Source organism: Bubalus bubalis, chromosome 22 (genome assembly GCF_019923935.1).
Source record: "Bubalus bubalis isolate 160015118507 breed Murrah chromosome 22, NDDB_SH_1, whole genome shotgun sequence".
NCBI lineage: Eukaryota > Metazoa > Chordata > Mammalia > Artiodactyla > Bovidae > Bubalus > Bubalus bubalis.
Genome location: NC_059178.1, coordinates 35970576 through 35996352, shown reverse-complemented (window position 1 = coordinate 35996352; position 25777 = coordinate 35970576). Strand labels below are relative to the sequence as shown.

Here is a 25777-nt window from a genome sequence, read left to right as displayed (position 1 = left end):
TAAAAATAAAGTCTGGGAAGGCTCCTGGCATTTGAAAACATATTTGTTCAGTATTCCTCATTGTTGCTCCAATAAGCAATTTGTTTGGATACTGTTTATCACGGGGACTATTTATCCTAAACAATATTCTACAAATGCCTCAGAGCTAATGTTTCAGGGCAGAGCTCATTTGTGGCACTAGCAGAACTATTCAGTGTGAAACTTTCACTCAGTTGTATTGTCTGCTTTTCATAAATATTTCTTCCCTTACCAGCAAATTTGTGCCAACTATCATACAGTTGTTCTGGTCGTGTTTTACAGGGATATGTGAGGAGATCCACATTTGGGGTGTCACGCCTATTTAAACCACTGAGAAGAGTGGGTGTGAGAAACCAGCACCTGTGGGCATGGAGTTGTGCAAGGCAGCCTTCTCAGTGGGCCAGGTGTCAGCTCCCAGCTCCTAGGGTCATTATCCTTTCTGTGGCTAGAGAGTTCTCTTAGCTATGGAGAACTCTTCCTAATGATCTTAAATTTGCTTTCTACTGAAAAATTTGACAGTTCACCTAGATCTCTGACATTTTATACGTTAGCATAAGCTCACCTTCCATTTTTGATCTATTTAATTATTGCTCTCACTCCTCAAATTAAGAAGATAACAAGGAAAACTAATATTTCTTTTCCATTTTTTGCACATTATTCTTTTAGTAGTGACTTCCAACTGACTTTGCAATTTGGGGTAGAGTATTGCAATAAAGATATTTCAGAATAACTTTTTATGGTTTGCAATGTCTCATGATGATTTTAAATTAATGCTGTTATAGAAGGCATCTGATTCTAACCATACTCAAACCAAAGCTCATATTTTAAATACATTTTCAATAATCTCATTTACAATTATAATTTTCATAGGAAAAATAAAAGCAGTTTCAATTTATCTTCAAGTCATAGTTATGTTATAATCATAACTGTCCATGAAGACTCACTTCTAAATTATAAAAATGCATTGCTTTTTATTGGGACTAGGCTAATATACACATGATGGACAGATATATGCCTTAGCAAAACAGGAAATTCCAAGATAGTTACTAATACTCCATATAGAAATTATTTGGTGTTCATATTGCACCTAGAATTTTATAATACAAATAGAAAATATCACCCATATGCTTTCTTTGAGCATTTCTAGGATAAATCCCTAGAACATTTATTTTGTAGAAGCTAGCCGTGGAAGCTCAGAGTAGCTGTCATATAATCAGTAGGTTTAACAATCGGCTTAATTATACAGTATATGATAGTTATCTTGTGGTTTTAGTCACATAGAAGAGAGTAGGAATCAGGTCAGACTCTAGTGGACAAAGCTGGAAGTACTGAAAGACTGATGCTGGGAAAGATTGAGGGCAGGAGGAGAAGTAGGTAAGAGGATGAGATGGTTGGGTGGCATCACTGACTCAATGGACATGAGTTTGAGCAAACTGCAGGAGATAGTGAAGGACAAGGAAGCCTGGGGCGCTACGGTCCATGGGGTTACAGAGTTGGACATGACTTAGCAACTGAACAAGGAAAACCCATATAATGGCAGAAAGAGGTTCATTAATGAAGTTAGTGAGCCCATTTAACTCACCCAAAGTGATCATTTTACAGACTGAGTGGCTGGCTCTCCATCTCATCCAGGATGAAATTCAACTCCTCAGCCTGGTTTGTTAGGAGACTATCTTTCTAACCTAATTCCCAGCTCAGGAGTTCTTCCATCCATGGTTCTGAAGAAACTTCTTTCTGTTTCCTTGATGTGGGAAGCCCTCACAAGATTCTCCAGAGTTCCGCTAGGGTTATTTATACAGCCTTAACCCCAAACATGCTCCTACCCTTCCCCTTTTCTCTGTTGGTTCTTATCTCAAGCATTATTCAGCCCTGGAGGCTGAGGGTTAAAAATCAAGGGGCTAGCAGATTTCCTTTCTGATGAGAGCTATGGTCCAGGCTTATGTTTTAAAGTCTATCTGAGGCCAGAAAACACTTTGAGAGGCTCGCTCTTGAGGTCATGGTCAGGGTGAAGGTCTGGAGGATGGGAGATGAAAATAGTTGGAGTGAAGTGTGGAGAACTTTCTCTGAGACTGGAAGAGCTCCTCCATACAGAGGCCTCCAGAGGTGAGACAAAGTCTCTGTTGAGTGCATGGGAGCCTTGGATGCCTCAGAGACAGGACTAGGAAACTGAGCTTAGTGTCTGCATCCTGAGAGCTTAGGCCTAGTAGTTCAGGAAAGCCCAGGACTTTAGGAAAACCCACGACTTAGACAAATAGCCTATTGGGGGTGACCATGGGGTGAATGAAGGTCACAGTGCCTTCTCTGAATAATCTGCACTGCCTGAGAATCCTGACCTTGGAATTTGTGTACAGACTTTGAGAAGCAACAACACATATCCAAGAGGGAGTTCATCCTGAGTCTAGTAGGTAGAGGCTTAGAGAACATAATACTCAGTCTAGAGAGAAATAAAGGAATGTGCCCTAATGTTAGGGTGCTTCTCAGGTGGTGTTAGTGGTAAAGAACTTGATTGCCAATGCAGGAGACATGAGACTCAGTTCAACCCCTGGGTTGGGAAGATCCCCAAGAAAGGAGAAGGGAATGGCTACCCACTCCAGTATTCTTGCCTGGAGAATTCCATGGGTTGAGAAGTTTGGCAGACTACAGTCCATAGGGTTGCAAAGAATTGGACATGACTGAAGCGACTTGGCATGCATACTCTAATGTTATAAGCTACCTCTTTATTAAAAGGTTTAGCATACTGGGCAATGATCATTACCTTTAATCCCTTCTAGACTTTGCATTGCTTTGGGCGGGATCTGGGTTGTTGCCTTTCCTCCAGTGCCTGTGCAACTCTTGGCCCTGATGAACCGTTTGTTAAATGATATTGAATCTGGAAGCCTCATTTTAGACTAGAAGCTTTTGTGTGGTGAATTTTTCTTTGACCACCAATCGACAAACTGCATCTTAGTACAATTACCAGGTAATTCCTCAAATCAATAGTTTCATATAAGAAGAACAAATTCTTTCTTACAAGGTTCAAATAAGGCCACACCATCGGCAGTACATGAAAGCTCTGAGCTTAATCCCTCACATTTGGGGTGCGTGAAAATGGTGAGATGTCAGCATTTCCTTTATTTGCTTTCAATTTCTGATGTAACCAGTGTCAGATTATTCGTGCCACTGGCGATAATTTCTCCTCCGTCCTTTATCCTATCGAGGGAGTCAAGTTTGGGAAGAATACATATATTTTGCATTAACTAGGAGACTTCGCTCAGCGTTTGATCAGAAGCTGGAGGGAGGATTCGCCGGTTCAGTGACAACAGTGTTCCTGGCACCCAGGAGCGCCCGTGTTGGGGCAGGGATCCCTGAAGGCGGTTTGGGGTTCTGCAGTGGGAATGAGCCGAGCGGCGTCTGCAAGGAGGACGCCCCAGGAGTCTGGGCGGAAGGCGGGGCAGCCGCGGGGTGCGGGGCGTGGGAGAGCAGGCAGAGAGGGGGTGGCCTGGACCGCTTTCCCGAGAGCGAGCACCCCGCCAGGCCGCCGAGAAGCCGAGGGGCAGGCTCGGGCAGCTCCCCCGGCGGCTCTCGCGGTGATAAAACTTGAGAAATAACAAGGAGGGGCGGCTCGGCGTCTCCAGAGTCCAATCTCGTCTCAGGAGCGAACACGCTCTCTGGCAAGACAAGCCTGAAAGAGGCCCGGGCGACTTAACGAGCAGCCGAGAGCAGCGCACCCGCGGCGCCCCTACACCTCGGCGGCCTCTGGTCTCCTGCATCCCGCCCGGTGTCCGCATCCTCCCCTCCCGGGCCCGCGCCCCGATGGCTGCGCCCCGGCTCCGGAGCTCCCTGCGCGGAGCCCTCTGCAGGCAGCTGCTCCTGACCCTCGTGGTGAGTGGAGCCCGGGTGAGGTGGGACCTACCCAGAGTCGGGATGGAGCAGGGGGTGATGGTGGATGGGCTGTGGTCCTGCTGGGGGACCGATGCGGGCGAAGACGACCGAAAGGGGACGTCCGCGCGTCTGCTCAATCTTGCGGGGCACTGACGAGCCAAATTCGGGCTGGGTGGGATGAGGAAAGGAAAAGCGTCCTAGCGAGACGCACCCGGACCGAGGTTTTTATTTGGGACTTATTCGATTGTTTTAACAGGGGTTGGGCTCTGGCTTCGCTGAGCTCCCTTTTGCGCCGCCGCGAGTGGTCCCGGGTTGGGGTTCGCGCTCCTTTCTTGGCTCCTAGTGATGGTGGTGGGGGTGGGTTTGGGTAAAGAGGGAAGAAGAGTGTTTGGTTAGGTTTCTGAGGATCCCTGAGTGAGTTACAGGGCGTTACTGGTGGCTCAGACGGATAAAGAATCTGCCTGCAATGCAGGAGACCCGGGAATCTATCCCGGGGTCGGGAAAATCCCCTGGAGAAGGCAATGGCAACCCACTCCAGCATTCTTGCCCGGAGAATTCCATGGACAGAGGAGCCTTGTGGGCTACAGTCCATGGTGTTTGTTGCAAAGAATCGGACACGGAGTGAGTTACTCCGGGGTCCCTTGGGATGGGGACATTGGTGGGTGAAGGGGTTGGAGCGATGTCCTTGGGTCCCGGGATTGAGTTACCTCTGAAAAGCGGCTTCCAGGTTTTGCCTCGTTTGATGGCTATTCAGTAGCTCACTGGAGTGGTCCACCCCCGTGAGCCACCCGGCCGGGGGCAGAGTGTACCTGGGGCGTCAGAGGGTGGACGGCTGAATTAGGGTTGGAGGTTGGGGTTCGGTGGTGTGATGGGGGAGTGGGGTGGGGTGGGGCAGAGCATATAGAATCAGACTGAGAGGAATGTTGGAGTAGGAGTGTGGGGTTGGGTGGTACTTTGTCCGGGTCCAAGGAGGATTGCACAAGCCTAGAGCCCAGCCTGGGGTCTTTTGTGCTTGGGATACCTGAGACCCAAGATGAGATTCACCCAGAGAGGAAGTTTGGGACGATTCTCGAACTCGGGAGACACAAAGCAGAAAGTGGGGAACCCTGATGGTGTGATCTCGCTGAGCTGCGTTCTAGGCGTGCTCTGGAAAGGAGCCTAGGACCCTCGCCTTCCTCGCGCTTGCGGTCGGGTGGTGAGGGACCAGCCTGGCTCGAGAGCCGGTCGACTCAGATTAGTTGAATTCTTAGTGCTCTTCTGCCCCCAAGCAGGGCGAGTGGGTGCAAGCTTTGTCCTCTGTTTGAATCATCGAGTTATGAATAAAGGATTGGTAGCTATGATCTAAGATATATTTATGGACAAAGCATCGCATAAATGGGCACGTCGATCTGCCTGGCAGCTATTCCCAAAAAAAGGAGCTGATGACATGACTTTACCCATGAGAACTGCTCTCAGAGTGTGTTCTTTTCTGATATATTTCAAAGCATTTCCAGCTAATCTGTTTAAAAGCATGAATTTAGTGTTCTGTGGTTTCTCTGAGAAAGGAATTTGGAAACAGAGAGAAGAAACTGTGGAGGTGCCGAGTTCCCAAGATTTCCCATGTATTCGCTGGAGGGGAGGGCGTGGAATTGGAGGAACTGTCTGGGTGGCAGGGGGTGGTGGATCGGGTGTTGGGGTGTGGCAAGACAAGAAGGTGCCTGTATACCTAAATACAGATAACATCAGCTTTAGTATACGATTTTCTTGTTTAGGATTATTTTTTAAGATAATTTCCTAAAGATTAGATTAAATGGTATCTTGGCTCCCCTGACCAGGGATGAAGCCCACACCGGCTGCATTGGAAGAGGAGTCTTAACCACTGGACCACTAGGGAAGTCCTGAGAATTCTTGTTAACCATCTTATGTCTGTATTTCCTTTGACTCCTAAGACCTTTCCACTTTTCAGTTTAATATTTAAGGGCATAGCATTTTGGAAACGCAATTTTCATTTTATGGAACCCTTAATGGCGCTCGCAAAGACAATCCCTTGTTTAAAGTGAGAACCCTTCAAAGCAGGTCTTTAACACACGAACTGAAACTTTTGACGTGTTCACTTTCCCATGCAACCGCCCCATAGCTTGTGGGATCTACCCTTTTTCACTTTTCTCTTCTGAATCTGCATCCCTGTCCCACCCTACTAGCCTCAGTATACTTTGTGTGTACTCTAAACCACTACTTAATGCGCTTAGTGGCTCAGTCGTGTCTGACTCTTCGATCCCAGGAACTGGAGCCCACCAGGCTTCTCTGTCCATGGGGATTCTCCAGGCAAGAATACTGGAGTGGGTTGCCTTGCCCTTCTCCGGGGGATCTTCCCAACCCAGGGATCGAACCCAGGTCCTCTGCATTGCAGATAGATTCTTTGCCTTCTGAGCCACCATGGAAGGCCCTAAACTGCTACAATTAACTGCAAATCCTAATCATGTTTCCTTACACATATACAAAGAAAGGGAGGGGGGAGGGAAGAAAGGAGAGGGAGAATTTAGAAAAGAACCATGTCAGATCTTCCTATTACTACTGAAAGAACTGAGTGTCTCTTAAAATGTTTCTTTTTAATGCAACACAAATTGATGGGAATGGTGAAAACTAATTTGCATTAGCTCAGTTGCTCAGATGTCTTGTCCTCTATTATAAGTAATGAGATCCTTTTACATGTGTATTTAATATTGTTTGCCATATCAAATCCACTTTGGGAATTACATTTTCTATTCTGTATTATAAATGGTATGTACTTGGACATGGTTAATCTATCATTTGCTAAAAGGGCTCTTCAAAAGGAATTAAAATAGCATTTTCTTTTATAACATACTTCCCCCCTTGAAGTATGTGGAATTCTACCTGCAACCTGTGTTGACAACCTATGTGTGTTGTGTCTTTTCCCAGAATTTATAGCATTAAATAATGAGAATAATATGACTCCTTTCCCAGACTTTTTGGTTATTGCTGTTCTTGATAACAGTTGACATATTCACCTTTTTAAGATAAAAGTGAGTATAATACTTTCTATTATCTTCTGCATTGGTGGGAAAAAAAAGCTTAGGACAAATAAAGGAGGAGAACTAGCTTATTTCTAAACTGTGTACTTAGGAAGTCAGAGTTATATTTATTTATATCAGTGCATCTTTATTTACCTTCTTCAAAGAAGGTTATTGTTATTGGTGTTCATACTGAGATACAGCTATATTCTACTGCACTTTCTGAGTCACTAAATATGTGTAAGCCATGCACATTTTTTGGTCCTCTTGCAATCCCTGTGATAGTTGCTATGCCATATATGGTATCTCTGGTGACCTGTGGCTAATTATACTTCCCATTTAGGGTCCCATCTTATGGAGTTTGGATAGAAAGAAATTTAGTAGACTCATCAAAGCATTGAGAATATATAAAGGTAAATCTTAACAATTCAAGGTGGTAAGAGTTTGAAAGGTAAGATTTCTCTCTTGGAGACAGCCAGTGTCCACAGGAGAAATAATGAATTGAAAATTCTGTGATCTTTATGCTCAAGGAGATATCCTTTATTTTCAGATATTCTATAAACTCTTATTCTTTGGCTTCTTTTTCCTCTGTTGAGAATGGTGTCATTTTAGAAAGCGTACCTCGTGCATTCACTCTAAAATTGAGCAATAGTATAAAAATGAAATACTGGGAGGTACACCGTTAGTTTTCATTCTCTCTTGGCCTTAGACAGTTCCTTGAGGATTTGATGATTTGTATGATAAGCTTTCTATGATACGATTAATTAAATTTGGACAGTACTGTGGAATGAAACTAAGCAATTTGTTTTTCCCAAACTAGCATAGACAATACTTTATATTATCATTTTTTTTAAAAAACTTAATTTGTTACATTTTAATTTAAAGTTGCTTACAACTCCAGGTTCTATCAACTAGATATTTAAAGTTGTTCTAGAGGGTTCCTCATTAAAAAGAATTCTTTTTATAACTCAGTCAACCCAGAATTCATTAATATGAACAAATTTTTTTTTGTATCTTGTATTTTTCATTGGGCAGTCACCAGTTATTCTTAAAATACCTTTAAAAGTTTGTCATCTAATGGTGGTTTTATTATTTTTTTTTCTACTTTATTTTCAGTAATATATCCAAGTCTCACTAACATAGCATTACATTTCTTTCTTTCTTTATTTTTTAATTTTTATTTATTTTAATTAGAGGCTAATTACTTTACAATGTTATATTGGTTTTGCCATATATCAACATGAATCTGCCACGGGTGTACACGTGTTCCCAATCCTGAACCCCCCTCCCACCTCCCTCCCCATACCATCCCTCTGGGTCATCCCAGTGCACCAGCCCTAAGCATCCTGTATCCTGCATCAAACCTGGACTTTATATTTCAGGAAACTTAGCATAACTGAAATTTATATGTGAATATCATCCTTTGCAATATCCATCCCTTATATTAGGGCATCCCTGATAGCTCAGATGGTAAAAAAAAATCAGCCTGCAATACAGGAAACCCCAGTTGGATTCCTGGGTTGGGAAGATCCCCTGGAGAGGGGATAGGCTACCCACTCCAGTATTCTTGGGTTTCCCTTGTGGCTCAGTTGGTAAAGAATCTGCCTGCAATGCAGGAGACCTGTGTTTGATCCCTGGGTTGGGAAGATACCCTGGAGAAGGGAAAGGCTAACCACTCCAGTATTCTGGCCTGGAGAATTCCATGGACTGTATAGTCCATGGCGTTGCAGAGTCAGACATGACTGAGCAACTTTCACTCACTCTCTCCCCAGAAATCCAATTTGTGCCATAATTTCAACCACTCTCCAGCTACTGCTGACTCCCCAATTTGTATATCTGGCCTTGAGCTGCCCTTAAGTATAGGTCTATCTATCCAGCTGTCTTCTGGACCTTTCTCCTTAGATTTCCCATGTGTGTGTGTGTGTGCTCAGTCATGTCAGACTCTTTGTGATCCTTTGGGCTATAGCCCACCAGGCTCCTCTGTCCATGGGATTCTCTAGGCAAGAATACTGGAGTGGATTGTCATTTCCTCTAGGGGGAATTTTCCTGACCCAGGGATCGAACCTGCATCTCCTGAGTCTCCAGCACTAAAGGTGAATTCTTTACCACTGAGCCATCAGGGAAGCCATTCTGCTTCCACTAGATTTCCCACAGGAATATAAAATTTAATATACGCCAGGCAGAACTCATTTTTTTTCACCATTTTTGCCAACCTTGCCGGTATTCTGCTCCTCAAGGAACTATTCTCTTTCTGTATTGGTTGGTGATACTTCTGTCTGCTCATCTACTTTATCTATTCTATATTATAAATGGTATGTACTTGGATGTGGTTAATATATCATTTGCTAAAAGGGCTCGTCGAAAGGAATTAAAATAGCATTTTCCTTTATAGCATACTTTTCACCTTGAATTAATTGTATATCATTTCAGTGATGTTTATTATACAGAGACAAAGATGAATGACCTGCTGCTATATATTCAGCATGGATAAATTACACAACATAATTCATGCAAAGAAATCAAGTTGCTTACAATTAGCATATGACTATATATATGTAAAAGCTTAAAATTGATAAAATGAACCAGTCTTCTTTAGGGGTACATACACATGGGATACAATTAAGTGGAAATGGGGAAGTAAATGATTTACCAAGAAAAAAAAATCATCCGTTAGAGCTTACTTGAATTTGGAGAGTTCTCTCCATCAGGGAGGAAAATGCAACTGGGGAGAGTTAAATAGGAACTTTGAAAATAATAGTAATGTTTTATTTCTAAGACTTTGTAACTTTAAGGTAAACTATAACTTTAAGGCAAGTGCCCTAGCATTCCTTTTATTTTTTATTAAAATACAAGTGTAGTTAGAATATATCTTAAGAGGGACAGTTTTTAAAAAAATGAAATGAACAATATAGAGGATTAACAAAACCAAACACTATTATTTGAAAGTACAGACAAACCTGCTACAATTGCACAAGAGAAAAATAGAAAAGGCATAGTAAAACAATATTAGGAATGAAAACAGACACATTTATGGAGAGGAGAGAAGTTTTAAAAAATAGATAATAATATTTATATATTATTCTAGTTAATCTGAAAAGAGACAAAATAGGCAATTTTCTACAAGGTACAAATTGCCAACATTTGAGGAGGTGTACAAATTCTAAGTAGACTTTGAAGTGTCTTTCTAAGACACTGAATTAGAAGCCAAATGTCTCCACTTACACACACCCTCATATCAAGCCTAGACCTGTGTGATAGGTGAATTCTTCCATAAATATATGGAACAGATAACCTTTACCTTTTATAAATTGCTTCAAAGAATAGGAAAAAAAACTGGAAGTCTCCCTAACTCATTTTATTAAGATGGTATGAAGAAAAAGTAGAAGTCTGATCTCTCTTATGATCATGTATTTTAAATATTAAAATAAATAAAAGCAAACCAGACCAATAATGTATTTTTTACAACATAAAGGCCTGTTTATGGAATTTCAGTTCTATTCCATTCATCTATATGTTTATCCTTATGCTAGTACCGCTCTGCTTTGATTATTGTATTTTTGTAGTAAGTTTTGAAATTGGGAAAATTTTCAACTTTGTTCTTTTTCAAGTTAATTTGGGTCTTTCAGTGCCCTGCATTTTCTCAAGGATTGATTTTCAATTTCTGCAAAAAAAAAAAAAAAACAAAAAACTATTTGGGATTTTGATAGGGAGTGCCTTGAATCTGCCAGATGACTTTTGGGAATATGTGTTTTGACCTATGAAGATGGGTTTTCCATTGTAAATGAAATTCTTTGCTTGCTTTCGGTTTCAGATTCTTTTCATTGCTAGTGGACAGGAATGCAATCAGTTTTTGTATGTTAACCTTGTATTCTGCAACCTTGCTGAAACCATTTATTATTTTTGATAGTCATTTAGTGGATTCCTTAGGATTTTCTATGTGTAATACAAATCATATTATTTGAAAATAGAAACTATTTTGCTTCTTCTTTCCCAATCTGGATGCCTTTTATTGGGTGTGTGTGTGTGTGTGTGTGTGTGTGTGTGTGTAACTGCCCTGGCTAGAAGCTAGAAGCGCCAGTACAAGGTTGAATAGAAGTGGTGAGAGCAGGCATCATTGTCTTGTTCCTTCTGTCAGAGGAAAGCATTCAGTCTTTCTCTGTTAATCATGATGTTTTTCTTAGATGCTCTTTATCATGTTGAGCAACTTCTCTTCTATTCCTAGTTTGTTGGAAAATTTTAATTGTAAATCAGTGTTGGATTTTGTCAATTGCTTGCACCTATTGAGATGATCATATGCTTTGTTCTTAATTCTTTAAAAAAAAAACCCCTACTTTACTGAGGTGAAATGGACACAGAAAAAGCCATGCATATCAAAGCACACCACTTGATGAGCTTGGTGATAAGTATGTAGCTGCAAGATCATCAGGCTCTATGCCATAAGCATATCCATTACCTCCAAGTTTTCTCTTGCCTTCTTCACTTATTGTTATTGTTTTATTTCGGTAAGAACACTTAGGTTTTATCCTCTTAGCAAAACTTTTAGTATACAATACAGTATTGTTAACTGTAGGCACTATGCTATACAGTGGATCTCTAGGACTTATTTATTTTGCATATCTAAAACTTTGTTCTCTATTCTATACTGTATTAATGTGACCATTTTTTCCCTTAGGTCTTCAGTTTTGCTTGTGAAGCCTGCAAAAAGGAGATATTTAATATACCTTCCAAACTAGAGGCAGGCAAAATGATTGGCAGAGGTGAGCACTTTCAAAACAATGTTTTTAAAACAGAAATGTAATTTACTTATGCTGGAAAGAGCATATTATCCAATGCTTGCTTTTGGAATTAGCCTGAATATATATATGCTGCTGCTGCTGCTGCTAAGTCGCTTCAGTTGTGTCCGACTCTGTGCGACCCCATAGACTGCAGCCCACCAGGCTCCCCTGTCCCTGGGATTTTCTAGGCAAGAACACTGGAGTGGGTTGCCATTTCCTTCTCCAATGCATGAAAGTGAAAAGTGAAAGGGAAGTCGCTCAGTCATGTCCGACTCTTAGTGACCCCATGGACTGTGGCCCACCAGGCTCCTCCATCCATGGGATTTTCCAGGCAAGAGTGCTGGAGTTGGGTGCCATTGCCTTCTCCGAACGTATATATAATTAGATATAATTCAAGATATGTTAAAATATATGTTCTGTTCTTTATAACTCTATAGAATTCTGTCATCGATTCTAAGGCAAATGTTCTAATCCATGCTTTTGTGGTCATTTATGTTTTAACGGTAAAAATTATGTAAATAATTATATGTAGAATGTAGCCCTATCATTACTCCAGGATTCCAAGCATTTGAGAGACATAGGTAAGGAGCTCAGAGAGTCGGAGCAGAATTTTTATCAATGCTATGGCTGCAGTGGGATATATCACACGGTATGCTGTTCCTTTCAAAATTGGGTTTAATCAGTCATTTGCCCAATGAGAAGTTGGGGAACCTCAAACTTTCCCAACACCCAGGCAGCTCTGTTCAAATGGAATTTCTCCATGGTACAGGAAATATTGGAGGAAAATATCATGATTTTGTTGAGAGATACAGCTTGTCCCAGAGATACCAAATTTACTTTTTCAAAAAGTGTCCCATTCCTGGGAAGGAAGAAAAGCAAGGATGTAAAGAAAGGTTGGGGATGTTTTTCTAGGGAAATGGACCAGAGGTTATCACTCTGGTAAAAATGTGAACAGAAGGGAAATATATCATCACTTTTAAAGATGTTTAGTTTTCTTTTTTTTTTTTTTTTGACTTAACGTTTCCCTCTGTGACAGATTTGAATTAAAGTAAAAACACTACACATGGGTAACATATGAATTCTTTGAGAGGATATTACTTAGGTGGGTATTAGGCTATCAGTTTGGTTTCTGTAAAGGCAGATAAGTGGAAGAATGGGATGCATTTGACACTTTTAGATATAATATTGAAACACTGGTATGAGACTTGTATTTTATAACTTTGCACTTGGGAAGATTCCCAGCGAAAGAAGAATTTCAGAATTGCAATAGGAAGCCCCAGAAAGAAAGGAACAGCAACGCAAAGAGAACTGTGGTCCCCAGGGGAGTTAGTGAGGTTGGGGTGGGGCAAGAAGAATTTAAAGATTTTTCTTATTTGACTATTTGCCAAACTCATATACTCTGTCACTCTTTGGGTTCATGTGTATAATTTCTGGCTGAAGACAGGTGTATTTTAGAAGACTTACTATATTGTTAAGAAAAACTCTTCTGTTTGTTTATCCAGGTGTGTGTGTGTGTGTGGGTGTGTAGTTCAGCTTTGTCCTGATTGCAACATGCATCTGTCTTCAATAGGAAGATCATTTTCATAAGCCTTTTAGAAGAATATAAAAGTTTTAAGTACCTTTTTTAAACAAATTTGCAATCCAGAATTATCATTTTTAATAGAAGAAGAATGATCACTTTTAAAAAATACATGTAAAGAGGCTGGCTAAGATATTTGCTAAATGCAGACTGATTGGTTCATTTCATTCCACTTCAGGGTTTTGAAGAAGATTGTATACATTATTAGAACATTTTTCCCCCCTTTTTTGCATGTGTTTCTTACTTTTGAAAATTCTTACTTGCAGTTAATTTGAAAGAGTGCCTTGGATCTGTAGACCACATCCAGTCCAGTGATCCTGATTTCAGAGTTCTAGAAGATGGATCAGTATACACAGCCCACGCTGTTGTGTTGCCTGATGAGAAAAGATCTTTCACCATACGGCTCTCTGACACAAAGAAACAGACACAGAAAGAGATTCTTGTGCTCCTGGAATATCAGAAGAAGGTATTCAAAGTCCATTGATACTTTCAGGCGTGTTTTTCTTCTCATTTAAATGCTCTCATTAAAAATTGCAAAGAAAAGGATAAATAAGATTTATTTTCCTCTTCTTTTTCCCCTTTCTGTTTGCTTTTCCTTCCTCCCTGTCTTCTTTTCTCCCTCCTCTTCCCCTCTCGACATTGGTTAGACATTGACTTTGGATCTGGCTTTATTAGATCTAATGGCACCTCTCTGTGAAGGCTTCTTCCACCTCCAAAGTCTACTTGCTTTTGCCTGCCTGTGTCAGTGTGGTAATCCCTCTGTTGTAGCATTGGTAATTTTTTATTAGTGTAAACAATCTATCCACAGTTGCTTAAGGACATGAGTCAATCCCTTTTGTTACCTCTGTTACTACTGCTCAGTTACCCCTCACCCAGAGTCAATAGGTGCATTTTAAATCAAATGCAGTAGTTCCCAGTGAATAAGGGGCTGATTTCAAGTGCCACAGTCATTCTGATGTTAAAATAGGATGGAGATCCTGTAGTATGTATGTGTCTGAACCGTATTAGCCATCAACCAGTGATTATTCACTGTAGTTCTAGATTCTACATCAAGAGGAAGGCCGTAGTGAATTACAACTAATCAGTGTGAAGTGTATTATATTAATGAAAAAGTCACTTAAATGAATAAATTTCTGCTTAGCACTTTAATAATTGCTTAATGTATCATTAAGTAATTCTCAGGAAATACCACATCTTCCTTACTATACCATGAAATGAAATGGAAATCACTAAAAACTCCAATAGAACTTTCAACAATGATGGGAATGTTCTATAATCTGCACTGTGTGATATGGTCACCCAACATTAATTAATTAATGACTCCTGACAATTATCATGTGACTAGTGTAACTGAAGGATGGAATATATGTTTTACTTAATTCTAATTAACTTAAATGGTCACATGTGGCTTGTGGCTTCCTTATTGGACAGTGGAGTTAGAGTGTTCAGGCAATGAAGAAAATGCATGATCTCACTCTGGTTCACCTGGGAGTATGAGGTTTTAGCAGAAAGAACAAGAGCTGTCTATAGCTTGTTAGAAAGAGGATGTATTCTTTGTTTCATTTTGGGACAGAACAGAAAGAACTGAAAGTACAGTGATGATTTTCCTAATCTGAAAGTTTGGTCAGGATTAATATAGAAATGTATACAAAGTGAAATTCTTTGGTTCATGAAGTCTTTAAAGTCTGGTTACATTTTTTTAACCTAATTCAGAGAAGACCGTATTATCTGGTCTTTAGGTTCAGCATTGACATACTGGAGACTGGTCCATCTACTGTTTTACAATGAAGTAGGCTGTGATGCTTTTTGTTTAAAATTGTTATTTGTCTTTCTCTCGATTCAGGTATTGAGGAAAAGACACACTAAAGAAACTGTTCTCAGGCGTTCCAAAAGGAGATGGGCGCCTATTCCCTGCTCGATGCAGGAGAATTCCCTGGGACCTTTCCCCTTGTTCCTTCAACAGGTAGGTTTTCCATTCCTTCTGACTGGGATTGCTTTAGTTCCAAGAGTCTGTTTTGTTCAGGTTTTAATAATTCTTTAAACATTTAAAAATCAACAGATTTGAAGATATTCATGAAGAGTAAAATCACTAAAAAATTAATAATGAGAAAAACTAGAACATTGCTAAAAACTAATAATTATAATATAGTACAGACTCTATAGCCATTGCTGCTGCTGCTGCTAAGTCGCTTCAGTCGTGTCCGACTCTGTGCGACCCCATAGACGGCAGCCCACCAGGCTCCCCCGTCCCTGGGATTCTCCAGGCAAGAACACTGGAGTGGGTTGCCATTTCCTTCTCCAATGCAGGAAAGTGAAAAGGGAAAGTGAAGTCGCTCAGTCGTGTCCGACTCTTCGCGACCCCATGGACTGCAGCCTACCAGGCTCCTCCGTCCATGGGATTTTCCAGGCAAGAGTACTGGAGTGGGGTGCCATTGCCTTCTCCCCTATAGCCATTCCATTAAATGATCTTTATTAGTTAATTCATTCATTTAGCAGCTGGCTATTGAGCACCTATTCTGTCCTGTTGAAAGAACTGCTCTAAGTACTTAAGCTAGAAATACATTTAGTCATTTGGGCTTCCCAGGTGGTGCTAGAAGTAAAGAAACTGCCTGCCAATGCAGGAGAGTTAAGAGATATGGGTTTGATCCTTGGGTTGGGAAGATCCCTTGGAGAAGGGCTTGACAACCCATTCTAGTATTCTTGCCTGGAGAATCCCATGGACAGAGGAGCCTGGTGGGCTACAGTCCATAGGGTCACACAGAATTGGACACAACTGAAGTGACTTAGCATGGCATGGCCTTTGCCCTCATGACCTTCCCTGGTGGCTCAGACAGTAAAGAATCAGTCTGCAGTGTAGGAGACGTGGGTTTGATCCATGGGTCAGGGAGATCCCTTGGAGAAGGGAATGGCTACCTACTCCAGTATCCTTGCGTGGAGAATCCCATGGACAGAGGAGCCTGGAGGGCTACAGTTCATGGGGTCGCAAAGAGTTGTATATGACTGAGTGACTAAAACTTGCTCTCATGTAGTTTATTAATCTAGTGAGGAAGATAGAAGTAGGCAAATGATTGTAACATTAAGTGATAAGCGCTGAGATGGGAATGGATTGGAGAATTCATGGGGTGAGTACCATGTCCTGAGATGACAGGTGGTAAAAAACAAAAAGAAGACTTAGAGGGGGAGGCAACTAAGCTCAGTGCTGAAGGATGGGAGAGTGTCATGCAGGTAAATTGTTGCAGAAGGAGAAAGAGGGACAGAGGTGAAACCAAGCATGGTTCCTCATAGGAGCTCTCAAGAGCTTAGTCTTCTTGTATATGATGGGAGTGGAACAGGGAGACAGGGCAGAAAGACAGATAGGGTCCAAATGGAATGGGCCATTTGTGCTCTGCTGGGTAGTTTAACTTCTTCCGAAAAACAAGTCTTTTTAAAGCAGGGTCAGATTTACTTTTCATAAATGAAAATAATAAGTATGCAATGAAAATAATGACTGAGGCCGAGCTATGGCATGGAGCTTGTGTTTTTCCTTTAAATTTCCATTACTCCGGTCAATGTTTAATGCTAATGGTGCCCCCCTGGGTCCTACTTATTTACGATTTTAACTATGCTTCCCGTGTCTTTCTCACTTATGGGAAATTCTACCCAGTGCTGTCCCTTTGTTTCTTCTTTTAGGTAATTGTACTTTAAGCACTGATGAGGCCTATTAAGAAATTGATTTCTGATTACCAAAGTTGTACTGATGAGAGGTAAATACGGCCTTAGTACTGTTAAACTGGTCACCACCTCTCAGTCCTCATTTCCCTGATGTGTGTGTCCATTTGACTTAGCCGACCTCTCCTTTTCTTCATCCAGGACAACATTCACCCAGTTTTCCACCTTCTTCGCTGGCCACTCCTTCTTAGTATATCTTGCTGGTTCATCCTCACTCCCACTTCCCCCTATTCCCCACCAGCCCAACCCCTCAGTCTTAAACTTTGGAGAGCTCATCTATGAACCTTGTCTTGTGTTTATTTATATTCATGTTCTTGGTGATCTCATCCAGCTTCATTGCTTTAAGTACTTTTTATACACTGGAAACTTAAAACTTCATTATCTCTAGCCCAAAATGCCTAATTAAGATATCCACCTGGAAGTTAAGTAGACACATCAAACCTTGCATATAAAAATCAAACATTTGGATTTTCTTATAAAAAATGTCCTCCCATCTCAATGGCGGCTCCATCCTTTCAGTTGTTACCACAGAAGAGTCTGTTTGGTAAGGTTTTATTGTGGAGAGCATACTTCTCTTTAAGGAATCAATAGGAATTTGCTGCGTTTGTGCCAAGTCGCTTCAGTTGTGTCCCACTCTGTGCGACCCATGGACTGTAGCCAGGTAGGCTCCTCTGTCCATGGGATTTTCCAGGCAAGAATACTGGAGTGGGTTGCCATATCCTTCTCCAGATGAAATAGATGTTGAGCCCCTATTTACCATATCCAACCATTCTTTACAATTAAAATTGTAATTCCTTTATTATTATAGGATAAGAATCTAGCTGTGTTTTACTACAATCTTAAATTATAGGGGATAAAGTATGACAGAGATTTAGTCATTTCATGTCAAAGTGTGATCCAGTACAGAGATTCTAATTTGAGAAATTGCCGGGGACCCAGGCTTCTTCCTTTTTAAGCTTGGCCATCTTCTCAGGTTCAAGATGGCTCATCCTTGTGTCCAAATGACGGAACACACACCTCCACTTTTCTAGAGCACAGTCTGAATCTCACCTGTGTTGGGTTGGCCAAAAGTTCATTTGAGGTTTTCCATGAGATGTTACGGAAAACCCTAACAAACATTTTTGGCTAGCCCAATATTATTTTTTTTTTTGCTAAATCCCATTGATCCCTTTTTGCATGATCATACCTAATTGCAAGGGAGATAGAAAAATCTTTCTTCTGGACCATCTTATGTTCAGCTGTAAGTTCTAACATTAAGGAAGATGGGCAGAATAGACATCGGGGAATACTAGCTTCCTCTGACTTAGTGACATCCCTGACTTCAGTCTTCACACCACACAGCCAATCCATTGTCAAATCCTGTTGGCTGCATCGTCAAATTCGATCCAGAATCTAACTGCTTTTCACAACTGCTGCTGCTGCCATGCTAGTCTAACAAACAATTCTCTCTCCTGAATTCTTACAGTAACTTTTTTTTAAGCAGTAACTTTTAAATGGCCTTCCTGTTTCTTCCCTTACTTCTCACCCAAGTCTAATCTTAACAGAACAGCAAGAATTAAAATATAAATTGGTGACAAAACCAATACAATATTGTAAAGTTAAATAAAATAAAATAAAAAAATAAAATATAAATTGGATATTGTTGTTTAGTCGCTTAGTCATGTCCGACTCTGTGAGATGCCATGGACTGTCACCTTGCAGCTTTCTCTGCCCATGAGATGAGATTTCCCAGGCAAGAATACTGGAGTGGGTTGCCATTTTCTTCTCCAGGGAATCTTCCTGACCCAGGGATGGAACTCACATCTCCTGCATTGGCAGGGGATTCTTTACCACTGAGCTACCAGAACTCCAGAAATTGGATATTACTATTATTTAAATTCTCCAATGGCTCTCAGTCTGACTCCAAGAAGAAGCCAACATCCTTGGAATCTCTTATAAGCCATTGCCCTGTTACTGCATTCATCGTCATCTACGACTTTCTTTTCCCTTAGTCCTCTCTACTCCAAACACAATGCCTTCCTTGAACACTCCAGACATAGCTCTGGTCTGATCACTTTGCACTTCCTGTTGCCTCTGCCAAGAAGAGTCTTCTCTGTTTATTGTCATTCTTTTCAGTTTTGTTAATTCATCTCCCTAAGAAACATTCCAATTGACGTTCCTTTCATCAGGATATGAGAGTCCCTGTTTGCCTCATCCCTGCCCACAATGGGTAGTATTGTTTTTTTCTACCTTTGCCAAATCACTAGATGGGAACCTATGCCTTTTTGCTTTCAATTAGGTTTTCTTTGGTTACTATTTATGTTGAACATTGTCTTCATTAAATTTGGGAGCTTTTAAAAAATCTTTTGCCAAATTATCATAGTTTGTTACCATTTTGCAGGTTGATGAAGTGACAAAGGTGATTATTCTTAAAATAATCTCTTTAATAAACAATGTAAACATATAAGTTGTATTTAAAAAACAGCATTTTAATGAAAAATTTTTTACATGTGCTTTTTCCTTTTAGGTTCAATCTGATGCTGCACAGAACTATACCATCTTCTATTCAATAAGTGGGCGTGGAGTTGACAAGGAACCTTTAAATTTGTTTTTCATAGAAAGAGACACTGGAAATCTGTATTGTACCCAGCCTGTGGATCGTGAAGAATATGACGTTTTTGATGTAGGAGCTTTATCAATACACATGACTTTTAAGTGATTAAACTATGTTTCTTCTGATACTCCATCTACTCTTTCCTGTCTTCTGCACTGTCTTTTCTGAGGGCATCTTAAAGACGAAGGAAATAGATTGTATAATATTTTGGAATGCTTGGTCTGCTCTTTATCTCAACTTCTGTTAGGTAAGCCTAAAGTGAAGCCAAGAAATTTAATTGCATTTGGATGTAAATTCCAGCAAATTTCCAAAAGTTGGTTTTGTTTCTGAGGTTTTCCTTCTCTCTCTGGTCATGGTCCTTTCTCCTCTCTCTAGGACATGGCCACAGTTGATTGGAAGAGTTGTCTTCCAATGTCCCTCTTTTGCTCCTTTTTTTTTTCCCCCTTTCTTTCTTGGTCTTTCTTCAGCATGTATGACTATCTGATGATATCTGAGAACTACATAATGTAGCAAAAGTGGGAGATCAAGCCCAAACAAGGCACGATAAGTCAGTATACTGGTAAGGATGCTGCTGCTGCTGCAGCTAAGTTGCTTCAGTCTTGTCCGACTGTGTGCGACCCCATAGACAGAAGCCCACCAGGCTCCCCCGTCCCTGGGATTCTCCAGGCAAGAGCACTGGAGTGGGATGCCATTTCCTTACATCAATGGGGAATAAGTCACTTAATTTTCAGTGTAATAATTCAGACAATTTTCAGCATGATATAATAAATGCTCTGGGGTTATGTAATTATTCCTGTGGTTCAGGGGAGCTGATTCTCCATAAAAAAGAGGGCTTCTCTTCCTAAAAGAAAAAGGAAGAGATGCTGGGTAAGTAAAACATGACTGATGGTCACCACGTGACACTTTGCTTTTGGCTGGAAAATTTTCAACTCAGTGTTATAATCACATGCTGAAGAGAAATATGTTCTATTTGACTTTACACTGCTTTTGGTTAACCAGTAACGCAGAAGTAAATGCAGCAGTTTTATGAGGAAACCTCTTACAAATATGTGATCTATGAGGTAAAATAATAAAGGGGCTTAGTAGTGACAAAATTTGGTAATCTTTGCTTTATTTAGATGATGTAGTTCGGTTTTTTCCCACTGCAGTGAAATGACTTGTTTCTCCCTATTTATGATTTTATGATTAGGGGGAGAATAAAGACTATAATCCACCCTGCTATATTCACATTTAATTCCTTAGTCTAATGGCCTGAGTATTCTCTGACACTCTGTATTCTGACCTAGGTTTTATTTGAAGTGTAGCCACTTCTACCAAACACTGAATACTTTGAACTATAATATTAATAGTTATAGTCTTTCTACCTTCAATGCTCTGATAACTAAAGAAGTATTAAATTTTTGGAAAGATTTATTACTGAAAAGATTTGCAGAGAAGGTATTAGATAAAGCATAGAATTCTTTCTTGCTGGAATCTTTCAAAATGGACTGTTCAGTTTGGCTTTCACTGTTTTACAGCTGATTGCCTACGCGTCAACTGCAGACGGATATTCAGCAGACTTCCCTCTCCCACTGCCCATCAGAGTGGAGGACGAAAATGACAACCATCCTATTTTCACAGAAGCAGTTTATAATTTTGAAGTTCTGGAAAGCAGTAGAGTTGGTGAGACAACACTGAAGAGCAAAATATGCTGTATTAAATGTTTATATGCATTGTTTGAGAGATTGAGTTTTTACTCAATGCCAGATGACATTGGGCTCATTGGATACATATAATGCCATCAGATTCAATCAATGTGTAGTTTACAAGGTATTATAGGAGTTTGATATTATAGGCTTCCTAGGTTGCTCAGTGGTACTGGATCCACCTGCCAAGCAGAAGATGTGAGTTTGATCCCTGGGTCAGGAAGATGCCCTGGAGAAGGAAATGGCACCCCATTCCAGGATTCTTACCAGGAAAGTCTCATAGACAGAGAGCCACGGGATTGCAAAAGAGTTGGAAATGACAGCGACTAAACAACAGCAACATAGGAGTTTGTGGTGTTGCCAGTATACCAATGAGTTATAAAGGCAGATAACAGTTATTCAAGCTTTGTACCATATTTTGCTTTTGTACTTCATTTCATTTTATTATTATGTGGGTTTATCATTATCCCCAGCTCCAAGGGAGGATATGCAGTGTAGACTCTAATAAAACTAAAATCAGTGTAGATATTTTAATTAGGTTTTATGTAGGAAGGTGTTGAATGGCATCCACTGAGTATACAATTTATTTAATAAATAAATCTTATTTATCTTTTCTCTTTAAAGTACTGTTTTACTACTCCCAATTTAGAATGAATACTGAAATAACTTTAAAGAAACTTGCATCGCATGTTCTCCATCCTAAACGCTTGCTCTCACATGAGGAAAAACCATAGTGTTTCACTTTAGTTCGCCCTTAAATGTGGCATTCTTGATGTCTTCTAGACTTGAAATGTGAAAAATTGTTCACGTATTTGTTGTTGCTTGGTTGTGTTCAACTCTGTGATTCTTTGGACTGTAGCCCGCCAGGCTCCTCTGTTCATGGGATTCCGCAGGCAAAAATACTGGAAGGGGTTGCCATTTTCTCCTTGGGGATCTTCCTGACTCAGGGATCGAACCCACGTCTCCTGTGTCTCCTGCACTGCAGGCAGATTCCTTATTGTAGAGCCAGCAGAGAATTACCTCTTGCAATAAAGTTGAAAGGAAGTGAGCTGAACCATAAAGGGGACTTTACTAACTTGCTTATTAATGTTTCTAGTATAGTTATTTACATTTTCATTGGATTCTTACAGCTGCTCTTTCTTTTTATGTTTTGCTTTGGTAATTTGGTGTCATAGATGTTAACCTCCTTAGTACTCACATGGTACAATTAAAAAAATGAAAATAGTTGGTTTGGAGTTTAGGAAGCCTAGTTTTTGATTCAGGGTCTGTTATTATTTCACTGTGAGAACTCACTGAAGTTCCTTTGAGTTGTCTGATCTATAGAATGAGTTTAATTATGTTAGATGATTTAAAATGTTTTTAACCTCTCAAGTCTATGATTTTGTTACATTTTTCTATTTTCAAAGAGGGATGATTGGTTTTAGATTCTTTCTCTAACATTCTCTCTCTTTAATAGTAACAGAGAAAAATTGAGGACAAACACTTTGATGCCCAGATTAACCCAGGATGCTTTAAGCATCTCACACCAGTAGGTTCAGACCAGTTAAAACTGTATTAGTCTAACGGTGTTCCTTGAATTTATTTTACACACAGATGCTTTGGGCAAAGGATGCTCAGCTAATAGTGAAGTATAGCACTTGTGGAAAAGAATTTCCAAGTCAAGATTTTAGGACAATTTTATGTAATAAGTAAAGGTGTTCTATATCCAGAGAATTAAAATAGTGTTTATGTCTGCCTGTAAGTGAAATTGCAGAAAGAAAATTTATATCTTATAAAGCTTATAAATAGTTTTTTATGAGAAGATCATTTATTTTCTTATAATAAGATTATTACTTCATGTCTTCATATTGATCCACTGCAAAAATCTTTTTGTTATAAATATGTATTTGGACATTCTCTACAAATTTATATCTATATTTATATACATACTGGAGAAGGAAATGGCAACCCATTCCAGTATTCTTGCCTGGAGAATTCTATGGACAGAGGAGCCTGGCAGGCTACGTATATATATATGTATGTATATATATATATATATATACACACACACACACACACATATGTATGTTTAAGCACAAATACATACACATATATAACGTTTAAAAATATAATGACAAAATTATTTAAAATCAATACTTCCTTGCACTGATACTTTTATTTGCTTTTATTTCCTCAAATATAAAATTTCAATGAATATATGTATATATGTATATTATTGTATGTGTCTATATATTATTCCTCAGGCCAGCCTCACATACAGGCCAGCTAGGCAAAGTGGATCTATGTATTATAATTTCATGGGAACACTCTTCTTACACTTTAAAATGCCACATGTATGTCCTCTTTGATACCTGAAATCCTTTACCAGAGCAATATTCTTACTTTCCATACTGATGAAAAATACCAGTAGCTCCAACTGAAGCAACAGTTGACTTAAATTCTCCCTAAATAGTAAATAGTATGAAATAAGATTAAGTAAGGCTGGCAGCAATGGGGTTTGGATACTAATCTGGTGAAAGAATGAGGCAATTCAAGAATTAGCAAAAAGAAAATCATAGAAAGGAGAGACTGAGATGTGAAAGGTCAACATGATCATCTATCCAATTATATTCCAAGTCAGCCTTGATTAATTATTAACCAAAACTTTGATTTTTAAAAATCTGATATACTTTAGAGATATGGTTATCTCTCCATATTTCAATATGTGGGAATACATGTTGAAATTATTCTTGGATGCTATTTGTATGTTTTTTAGTAAATTTACTTTCAAATAGTTTAAACTGTGGACAAAGTAAATCTTGATTCTTAGCATTAAAGTATTTCATGTTATAAATTTGAAGTCATCTTCACCAGTACTATGTAAAGATGGAATATTGCTGGTAAGAAATACAACTTAAATAAGGTTTCCACTATCAATGTTAGACTTTGAGAAGTGTAGTTACGCCTAAACATATTTTGCAGTTTTGGAAAGTAAAGACTCCTTTTTTCTTAAAACAAACAAACATGTAGGTACTACAGTGGGAGTGGTTTGTGCCACGGACAGAGATGAACCAGACACGATGCACACGCGCCTGAAGTACAGCATTTTGGAGCAGACACCAAGATCACCTGGGCTGTTTTCTGTGCATCCCAGCACGGGTGTGATCACCACAGTCTCTCATTATTTGGACAGAGAGGTAACTTTCACAATCTACAGGTTTATTATTTTACTGGGGGTTGAATGCACCACCTCCAATTTACTATAATTTGCTATCCTATGGATTAGGCATGTGTACATGCTCAGTCATGTCTGATGTGACCCATGGACTGTAGCCCACCAGGCTCCTCAGTCCATGGGATTTTCTAGGCAAGAATACTGGAGTGGGTAGCCATTTCCTACTCCAGGGGATCTTCCTGACTCAGGGATTGAACCTACATCCCCCGTGTCTCCTGCATTGGCAGGTGGATTCTTTACCACTGAGCTACCTGAGAAGCTGGTGGATTAAGAGTTTCTCATTTTATTTTACTTAGGCATAAGACAATAAGAATTCCTGGCTATATTATTAAGACTTGTTATAATATGATTTCTATTTCCTTATATAAGAGAAACCATGAAAGATAGAAGTAAAAATCAATTAGTATTCAGAAGGAGTGAGAAAAAAGATATTACTTATGAAAGTTGATATTATTGAATATTGTTTTAGTTCTTGTGTATGACTAGTTGGTTCTAGCTCAGTGTTCCAGCTCAGTTCTCATGTAGGACAATTAGTTTTGCTTGTTCCATGAGTGTAGATTATACCCTGATCCCTATCCTGTTATTATAGATATGTACTTGGAGAAGGAAATGGCAACCCATTCCAATGTTCTTCCTGGACACAGTAACCTGGCAAGCTACAGTCCATGGGGTTGCAAAGAGTCAGACACGACTTAATGACTAAACAACAACAGAAAAAAAAACAGCTTTTAATCAGAAAAAGATTAGTTAAGATAAAGTAGATGGATTGTTAAAAATTTGCGGCACTATTTGGATGATATTAATAGCATATTGTTATGTGTATAGCACTTGATGCTCAAATTCTTTATGCATAATTTTAATTCATCTTGATAATTTCCTTGTTGGATTAGGTAGGGATTACATCCACTCTATGGAGAAGAAAGGTGACAGTCAGAAGGATAGATTGACTTGCCCTGGTCAAATTACTGCACTGTATTCTCTGATCATTCATTGTTGCTCTTATACATTTCATCAGCCCATATTTAATCCAGAGTCTTGCATTATTGACCAAAGCAGATCAATCAGTTTCACATGTACAAAGTAGCTTTATTAGAACACTTCAGTGGTACCTACTAAAACTAGAATAACGTAAACAGAAGGATCGATATGGCTGGGAGAGATATTAGAACAGAAATCAATGGTATTTGATCCCAGAGCAAAAGGGAGGGATGGTGAGAACATAGCAAAAAGAATAAAAAAATTACAAAGCTTTTATTTATTATTATTTTTATTTTTGTGAGATCGTGACATTCCATGTAATAAAACACACAATGGTCATAACAAATGGGAATGT

General features: G+C 39.7%; 1 protein-coding gene across 2 annotated transcripts in view; it reads left to right on the top strand.

The window, feature by feature from the left end:
- The first annotated feature begins 3608 nt into the window (after window positions 1–3608).
- Window positions 3609–25777, top strand: part of LOC102414570 (desmocollin-3) — a 53444-nt gene continuing 31275 nt past the window's right edge. For both annotated transcript variants that reach the window (XM_006080220.4, XM_025273215.3), the window contains exons 1-7: window positions 3609–3879; window positions 11563–11647; window positions 13511–13710; window positions 15088–15207; window positions 19459–19614; window positions 21063–21207; window positions 24240–24406. In XM_006080220.4, the coding sequence (XP_006080282.4) occupies window positions 3811–3879; window positions 11563–11647; window positions 13511–13710; window positions 15088–15207; window positions 19459–19614; window positions 21063–21207; window positions 24240–24406 (942 nt within the window). In that variant the 5' untranslated portion in view covers window positions 3609–3810. The remainder of the gene's footprint in view (window positions 3880–11562; window positions 11648–13510; window positions 13711–15087; window positions 15208–19458; window positions 19615–21062; window positions 21208–24239; window positions 24407–25777) is intronic.